We start from the raw sequence: 9,484 nt of genomic DNA on the forward strand, positions 1-9,484 counted from the left end.
CCCCCATAAGAAAAGGTGCTGTCACTTCCTGCACTCCTCCACCTCGTCGGTCTCCAGCTCCTGCCGCTCGCGCTCGCGTCTCATCTCCTTCAGCTCCTGCCGGTATTTCCGCTCGATGAAGCGCTTCTGATGAGCCATCTGTGGGAAGTTATCTGGTCGGGGGGGGGGGAAAGAAGAGGCAGAGCGGGAAACAGAGAGAAGTCGACCAAGGAGAACAGATAAAGAGAGAGAGGGGGGGGGGTGAAGAGACAAGGTCAGTTTCCAACCGGGACAGGACAACACAGTTCACGGCTCAAATCGCTCCCGACCATAGTTTTCATATCGAGTGTCTCTCGCTGTCACTTTGGTGAAATGAGTGAAAAAGGCTGAAACCACAACTTCGGTTAAATTGCCCCCCCGCTGTTATTGCCCCCCCGCTGTTATTTCCCTAATCACGATGGAGCAGCGAGGAATTAGACGGGCCTGGTTTGGTTTCAGCTCGACGGCTGGGAGATCTGGTACCAGAGGAACGTTTCTAAATGAGTTCTCTAATAAGACGGTGACAGCCGAGGAGAGAAACCAGCAGATCCCAGTTAACAGGACGCGAGTGAATGAGACAGAACAACAGAGGAACTGGTTTTTCTGCCGCAGCTGAACAACAGACGATCTTTACAACGTGTTTAATTGTCTCGTGTTTGAAAAAACTCCAATAAACCTGCTGAATAACCACGTCTCCCTTACAGCAGACAGATCCCACAGCTTGGCTCAGTGAACTGGGAGAAACTCGACTGTACCATTGGCTACATGTTGGTTTCTGAATGGAAGTTTTTAAAGCCCCAGTTTGGCTTCTTCACTCGCTGCCATCTTGGCTACTGGGACACGACTCCGATTTCTGGCAAATACCGAGGCTGAGTGGAAACGAGGAGAGGAAGAGGAAACCATAATAACTGTATCGGAACAAAAAGTTAAGAACTCAGTCAACGAAGGAGGAAAAACTTCAGAAGACAACTAGAGACTGAAAAAAAGACATCTGTCCGTCTGAAGCCGTTTCCATGAGATTATGTGGAGGAGTGGGACGGGACCCAAAAATGAAACCATTTCATTTTGGACCAGTTATGGAAACACAGGAACTTATGGTTTGTGCTTTTTGGGTAAAGCAATGGAGAAATAAGATATTTCCCAATGGAACCCAGTAGGATTTTTTTCTGATGCTAACACTTAGTGGTCACTGGAGGTACTGCAGGCAGAGTCAATTCCATGTCTTTTTTCTGATCATTTTAAACATGTTTTCAGATTTGTAAAGATTAAATAATCTGTAAATTATAGTCTTAATTTATACAAAATCAACCTATCATTTAGTTTCCATTATCACTTTATCGTTAAAGTTGCTCTAATAATCATTTGTTCAGTGAAGTGTAAAAAAAATGTAAACTTGTCCATCAAAGGTTTTCTAACATCTTTTTTGTTTCATCCAAATATTCCCAAACCACAAGACATGTATTTTAAATCATATTATACAGAAAAAGATGAAAAGACCAATTTCCCAAACTAGTTTTTTTGCATTTTTGGCACCAGAACATTTCAGTGACGGTGAGAACAGCTGCTGAGCATTTTTCTAATCCACTGATTCTTTCACTTCTAGTTAAAACAAACCGGAGAGATCAAATCCCCGGGGAGCCTCTGGATCCCGGCTCCGGTTTCCAGCCGAGCGACTCGTCAGGAGAAACACACGCTGTAATGTTCTTGATATTCATAGCTTTGGTAATTTTCCATTAAGTGTTAACGTTACCGGGTCCTGCCGCTGCACACTTCAATTTAAAACAGCACGCATGACGGCTGCTCAATGGTTTGTGTGTCAACTCACCGAGACACAAATCTGACGGTGCAGTTTTTTCCGGTCGCTGACCACGATCATGAAATCTCTCGTTCAGCACCTTGTGCAGCAGAAGTTCTAAAGTCAGCTCACGGTGCAGAATCCTCCAGGATCTGAATGAATCAGTTATCATCTGATAAAGATTCACAGGTAAACACTTTGGAGGAGTCACTTGTATAGTGACTCTGTGCTTCAGCATGTTGAGATTGAAATAAGAGGAAAACACTGATTTTCAGCTTGATTTTGTCAGTGGAGGGATTATAGACGTTTTTATAAATATTCCTCATAATATTCCCTTAATATTAGATTGTAAATATTTGCAGAGAAACCACACAGAGATCAGCAGACACTTCACAGGGTTATAAAAACATGGTCCCAGCCGCGTGCACAGAGGTTGTCGACTTCTCACGCTGCTGAGCTCCGGCACTTTAACCTCACACCCCGTTTCATTCCAAATCAAAGGTGCTGCAGTGCGGAGCTAACACAACAGTAAACAACAGAAGAAGAAAAAGATGATCCCTGTCTAAATACTCAGGGCCTGCTGCTGCATCGTGGGGCAGATACTGGATCTTATCCTCCGATAGATGGAGAGAATTTAATTATTACTATTGTCCAGACACTGATAACGTGACGCTTTGGGTTTGAGGCGATGATTCAACGACCTGGTGAAGATACTGGGTTTACTGGAACCTGCTGCTGTCCACAGGACCACAGGAGCAACACAATCAGACAGATGCATTATTTAAAAACGTTTTTCTGCTTCTTGTAAATCAAGTCGAACGTATTTTCTCAACTGATTGTCGGCGGGAATTGTTCGTAAATATCTAAAAGCTGCAAAGTGGTTTGTTTATGTGCGACCACCTCCTGTAATCAGAACTCAGGAATGAAACACTGGATTAAAAAATTCAAATGTGGGTTTGACTCGTGAAAAGAAGAAGAAGAGAAGGTTTTCTTCCTCCTTCGACGCAATAATTCGTCATTATGGCAGCTGAGAGGAAAAAGTGCAAGATAACGGTTATATCCTATTAAAAGAGGAGACGGATCAAATGGTTAAAAAAAGAGAAAAATCCTTTAGAGGTAAATTTGAGACTCACACACACACAAGTATGGACACACAGAGGAAAAACACAATCAATTTCAATATGCTTTCAGTGAGTAAGCAACACTCGCTGAGCCTCGGAGAGAAAACTACATATTGCAGTTAAAATATGGAAATCACCGGCATTTTCCCCCGGGGAGATGACTTGAGAATAACCCACTCAACAGGAAATAAAAAAAATAAAAAAAAGTGTTTGGTCATTTACATTGTTTAGCATGCGGCACAAAAGCAGGCGTCAGAGAACGAGGTTGGTAAAGAACACACAAGGCTTTTTGTGTTAGTTTGTGTTGGACAATCGAAATGATGCAGTGAGAAATGTCCTCCTGGAGAAGATGGCGCTCTGCATGCTGATCCCTGTCGGAGGCTTAACGCACTCAGCTGGACTCGGCTGCTCTATCCACAGAGCAGACGTGTCCCTCGAGGACGGACGGACATTAGCAGGTTTGGCTCTTTGGGGCTTCTGTTGTCAGCACAGAGAGAAAGTTGACGGGGAAGGTGCATGAGAAGAAGCCCGGCTATCTCACCTGGGCCTTCACCCACTCAGCCGGAGCTCAGGCTGTGACACGCCTCCACCATAGAGCGGCTGAGTCCATCAGTCAACAAGCCGATAGAGCGCCTGTATAGCGGAGCTGATGAAGGGATTTCCCCCCCCCGCCGTGCCAAAGGGCAAACACAAGACTCAAGCCAGTGAATAGAGATCCTGCATACTGTACTTTACTCTGCCTCCATCCATCCACTGCTTTCATCCTGAGATTAAGGGGTTTAGAGGAAGCTGAGGAAGGAATGTGTGTATCTCCCTTCCAGCTCTAGATGGAGGCTCCTTCTCTCATTCAACAGATATTGCATTGTTTGAGAAACAAGCAGCTGCGAGGAAGCTGGAGAGGAAGGGGAGGGAGACTCAGAAAGCGACTGTTGACTTTGAACAGAGAGCGTCCTATCTGTGAGGATGAATGATAAATGGTTTAAGCCGTTTCCATGTATATTTGATGTCGCCTCAGACCTAGCGGCGCGTGGTGCTCGGAGCCCGAGGGCCCGAGGAACTCTCCCTCCTTCCGTCGACCCCGTTCCCCGACCCGGCTGCTCTCAGCTCCATTTGTTTGCACTCATGTTTCTCCCAGTCTGGGTCTTGGTTAACATTTCATTCTGCCTTGACAGATACAGGCAGGAGACTGTCAGAAAACGTGGGCCATCAAATAATGAAACGAGGATAAGCCCGAGCCACCAGCGGATCGGCTACCAGACAGCACACACCACACACCGGGCCCCGGCCTCTTTAATGAGCTGTGAGCTGTCTGACTGAACACAGCCATGTCTCTCACGGCTGGAGCCGCCGGTTCTGTCGACCAGGAGAAGCTCAAAGTTCTGCTCAAAGTGCTTCTGATGCTCCAGGAGGCCTTAAATAAAACATGGAGATGAATCCTGACAGCTGAGGTGTTTCTGGATTCAACAGTAACACAAGTTAAGGGTTGTCGTACAGGACGAGGGATTGTGTAGCCGACGCTGCAGTGAGGGCCAACAACACAATCAATGAGGAGTTACATGACACCGGGGCTGATGTCCTTGATCCGTCTGTGAACAAATGGAGCGAGGCCCTCGACAATCACAGGAGAGACAAAGCAGCAGCAGAGTCTGGTTATATGAGCGTTCGGTCGGGGGGGGCACTCGTACTTCAAAGACGTGTTTGAACCCCGTCCACTGACCTTCACTGGTTTGTCTCCAGCGAGACGATGCTGCAACAGCGAGGAACCGGATTTAAAATGTTCTGAGGAGACGTCCCGCGCCGAAATCATTAATCCAGGCCTGACAAGTGAATTCTGAAAAAGGCTGCACTTCATTCAGAACATGACCTCTGGATCTTTCAGCCACATTGAGGCAACAACACGTGAATTTGAAGTATTGATTAGTACTTATTAATAAAGGTTATTAACTGATGAGTCTCCAGGATCATTTTTTGCTGCTGTGATGCTATTTTCATCACTGTCCAATAATCTACGAGAGGACGGACAGACGGTGAAATCTGTTTCCTTATTACCGTCCATCCACCTTGAGACAGTTCACAGAGAATCAAGCCAAGGTTTGTAAAATTGTTTTTGTGTAATCGCCCAAAACAAAATGAACTTCAACTTCCAATTAAAATAGAACAGTGACACTTTCTCCCCCCCCCCCCCCCCCAACACTAATAAACGACTTCTTTGATTTATCCGTTATCAAATTGTTGTCGATCATTTAATCAACATTTTGTCCTTAGTCTATCTTTAAAGTGTTTTTAATCTCTGTCGCACCGAGGCGTCCTTCTCTTCTCTCTTTCCAGCCAGTTAATTAATTTGATTAATATAACGGACTCACCTCGGGTTCTCTGGAGCACAGGGTGAGAGAGAAGAGTACATCGCGCCGGGGGGGGGGGGGTTTAAATCAAGTGACAACACAAAGTCAAACAAAGCCCTCCAGCTGGAAGTGGTTTGCACCAAAGGGAGGAAGACTTGGGGAGATGATTTTTAAATTAACTGACCTTTTCGGAAAAAGGAATTGCTAATCTAGTCACATGAAACCACAATTTATGAGGGGGGAAATGTTCATTTACCAGCAATGAGCATCTATCAATCATGGTGACAGGGGCGTACACCGGGGAGAGGAAGTGGGAGGAATTAAGGGAGGAGGGGGAAGGGGGGGGGGGGAAGGTGCAGGAGAGGGAGAGTGTGCACTGAACTACGCCCCCTGATAAGGAGCGAGGGAGGGGAGGTGAGGGGGGAGTCGGGAGCAGGAGGAAGAGGAGATCAACATTTTAAATAGTAACAACCCCCCCAAACGCTAATGTTTCATAAAAAGCAAAGCTCCGGTGAACAAACAGAATCAATCACGTGCGGCTCGAGGCCTCGTTCAGGAGCCAAATGGAATCAGAGGTTTGACCTTTGTGCCCTCGCAGCGCTCCACAGGTCCGGTCCAACAAAACCATTTGTGTGTTCGCTTCACACTAATTAGTCGAGGAATGAAAACCAAACCTTACATGTGATTAATGTGCCGGTCACAGGGACGGCAGTGGAGTCGGGGTTCAAACACAAGCCTGGAACACGTGGCGCTCTCTCAACACACTCCACGTGATGTGTGATATCATGAGTCCACTTACATATGCATCGGGTCTAAGAGGCGGGGGGGGGGGGATGATGGAAATGGTTTTGTGTGTTTCTGAGAGCTGTGTAATTGTGTTTTTACTTGGCAGTGAATGCCGAGTAAATGCCGAAAAAAAATCCCGATCTATTTTCCTTAAGTGCTGGTTGATGACAAGATGAAAAACAGCCGAGGAAAGAGGCGTCCGCCGCTCTACTTCAAATCTGAAGAGCGCGAGAGAGCGTCGCTCGAAAACACAACGAGAACCCAAAATAACACAAACTTTTGCGCGGGCCCTCGACATAAACTTCCCGCGCTCCCTCGGGGGGGATTGATGGACACGCGTTGGAGGAGGCTTCGCTCGCCTCATGCTGGTTTGTACTGGTTCTCCAGCCCTGGCTCGGCCCCGTGCCTGTGCTCTGGGCTCGCACTTCAAACAGGCCTAATGTCCTGTCTGCTGCCGCCAACCGCCTGGTCAGGCCACCGCGCTCCGCCAGCCATCTTACTGACTACTGTACAGCCAAGGCTAATATTCAACACTGAGGCAGAGAGTGTGAAAGGCTTAAAATGTGGAAGTGTGTGTGTGTGTGTGTTGGAGAGGAGAAGCTTGTGTTGCCAAACAACTCACATTTCTCGAGTGCATCCATCGCAGCTCCCATTTCCCGCCTGTTGGATGCTAGATTAGAAATGTTTTTAAAAGGAGAGAGAGAGCGGGGGGGGGGGAGGAGAGAGAGAGAGAGAGAAAAAGGGTGTTTAGCATATTCAAAATGTCCCTTTTCTGAAATTCTGTCAAATATAAAAACAGGCCTAATATTGAGCGGATTATCAAAAGTGCTTTTTATTTGTGTTTTTATAAGAGCCCCTCTGCTGAACAATAACAGGTAGCAGCCGTGCACACATTTTCTAAAAGGTAAGCCTATTGGCCGGGCACTGTTTACTCCCGGTCCCTGCGTCTATACACCATGTGATCAGAGCCCACACTGGAGGTGGATGGGAGCTTAAGTCATGTAAATACAGAAACAGTAAGCTGTCAAAGATCCTATGGAAGGGACAAAGTTATCGCTAGCTTAGAGCGAGAGGGAGCGCTTTCAAGTGTGTGGGGGGGGGGGGGAATGTTTGATGGATTTACGTTTCCTTTCTCGAAGGCTCAGCTGCAGCTTTATCATCAACCCCCCCCTCCCCCCCCCCCCCCCCCCAGCCCTGAAAAGGCCTTGGTGCGGAGATTCACTTTCTTCGCTCAACAAAAGCGAGAGTGTGTGTTTGTGAGCACAACCAAAGGTTTAACACACACAACCACACACACACCTGTCCTGCGGTGAGTACACAATCCCAGGTAGACCCTAACACATCCCCCAGATGCAGTGTCGCCTCACCACAGACTCTCCCTCGGCACAAAGTGATGTTTCCATAACACAATTTACGTCAAATCAATAATGAATCGATTCATCTTCATTCTGCATAATGTCTCTCCCGATAGAATAGGCCAACAGGAGCTTAATTGCTATAATAAACACCATCAATAAAGCGCAGCCATTATTCTCGAGCCCATTAGCGGTGCACTGGGAGGGGGGGGGAGAGCGCCTGGTCCTGTTGGGTCTTGTTATATCGCACTGGTCTCACTCACCTTGGGCCTTTGCCACAGCCGATTCGCTCTCCTTTGAAATACACAGCGACGGTGTAGGTGCGGGCGTGCGAGGGCCCGACTGTCTGCAGGGTCCTGAGAAATTCAAAAACACAAAAACATATAGTGAGACAGAGGGGGGGGGGGGGTTGAGACACAGCAATAACACCCCAGAGAGAAGACGCAAAGGACACTCAGGGACATTGTTCTTCAGAGAAATAACATTAAAAAAAGAAAGAAGGGGCGAAAAAAGTAAAAAAGGTTTTCAATCAGAACAAATATAATTCATCTCGGGCAGCAGGTTGAGGCGGGGGGGGGGGGGGGGGGGGGGGAAATAGCGCTTTGATTCACTGGTGTGCTTTCAGAGCGCACAAAGCAATCTGAGGGACACGCAGTATAAACAACTTTTTAAAGCCCCCCCCCCCCTGCTCCCCACACCCGTCAGCGTCAGATACAAAGATCTGTGTGTGGTTTACAAAAAGAATAAGAATATGACATGTTGGGGGGGAGGGGGGGGGATAGAAATAGAAGAATGACTCGTCTTTGAGGGACCCACGAGTTTTTGGTGCTAGAAGGGTAAACACAGAAAACAGCTGAGGGGGGATCAGGAAAATCTAAGATGAGAGAATAAGACTCGTTTAATTTATAGATGTAGTTCATTTAAAGAGATGTTGTGGGGGGGAGGGGGGGGGGGGGGGTTCTGCTGGGACGCACACGTACACGACAGATGACAAAACTTGTGAGATGTTTGAAAATGTTAACATTAGCATAAACATCTCAGGCCCGAGCTGCGAGTCACCTAAATTATTCACGGACAATTTACTTATTCAGGAGTCGCAAGTCAATTTTTAATGCCTCGTGGTCACTTATGACACTTGATCAATAATTCAGCTCCTATTCTCACTTACAAATGAAGTGGCACGTCGCGTGTTCGGGAGCAAACAAGACTCCGGTGCGCCGCGCTCGCGCCAAATCTCAACAGGGAGGAAGGTGTCACTTAGAATCATGGTGCTGCTACAATAACACAAAACGAGACGGGAGGAGCAGGAGAAGAGAATCTGTGAGGTGCTGGGGGTTTATCAAGTGGAAGGCTGCACACAGATGGAAGTGAGTAGGGTCTGTAGGGTCTGTAGGGGGGGGCAGCTACTGACTGACTCAGGCCGCTCTCTGCACAATGTGTCTGCTCCCTGGTGAGTCCTATACACAGACCATATGTACAGCAGAGGGATGGTGCTGGGGTCGAGGTGTGGATCTGTCATCAGGCAGACACGTCCACCAGGGAAGCTTTAGCAGGAGGACGTGGGGCATTAGCTCCTCTCTCCATCCTTCCCTGCCCTAGTAATTTACTCTCTCTCTCTCTCTCTCTCCGGGTAAGTCACACTCTTGTCTCACCGGTGTTGTAAACAAATTCAGACGGACCCTTAAGACGGCCTCACGGACCTGACACCAGCAGCTGCTGCATGGTTCTGTCTTATCGACCAGCAGGGGGTCGGGTCAGCTCACGGGGAGATCGGCTGCTACTCTGAATTTTCAACGAACGGGCAGTGGCATCAAATTCATCCGTGGTTATACTTGTGCATGAGTGGATCTGTATTTAATTTTTCCATGTGTGTTTCTCGTTCACGTCCTCGTGTGAGGCCGAGTTTGAGGGAAGTGTTGATTGTGGTGTCAGAGTTGTGTTGAGTCAAATCTCTCCCTGCGTCAGGCTGATGGATAAAAATAATAAACAGGAGGAGGAGGAAGCTGACATTCAAATGAATACGTGGACGAGAGAGACAGAGAGAGAGAGGCGACTGATTAGATGTTC

The 9,484-nt window shown here is 47.4% G+C and overlaps 1 protein-coding gene and 1 pseudogene across 1 annotated transcript in view; one reads left to right on the forward strand and one right to left on the reverse strand.

Moving 5' to 3' along the window:
* Positions 1-9,484, reverse strand: part of drosha (drosha ribonuclease III) — a 101,859-nt gene continuing 92,375 nt past the window's right edge. The window contains exon 32 of the mRNA XM_053412418.1: positions 1-152. Coding sequence (XP_053268393.1) covers positions 22-152 — 131 coding nt within the window. The 3' untranslated portion in view covers positions 1-21. The remainder of the gene's footprint in view (positions 153-9,484) is intronic.
* Positions 8,852-9,484, forward strand: part of LOC128425680 (cadherin-6-like) — a 9,361-nt pseudogene continuing 8,728 nt past the window's right edge.

This window comes from Pleuronectes platessa, chromosome 20 (assembly GCF_947347685.1).
Source record: "Pleuronectes platessa chromosome 20, fPlePla1.1, whole genome shotgun sequence".
In the NCBI taxonomy this organism is placed as follows: domain Eukaryota; kingdom Metazoa; phylum Chordata; class Actinopteri; order Pleuronectiformes; family Pleuronectidae; genus Pleuronectes; species Pleuronectes platessa.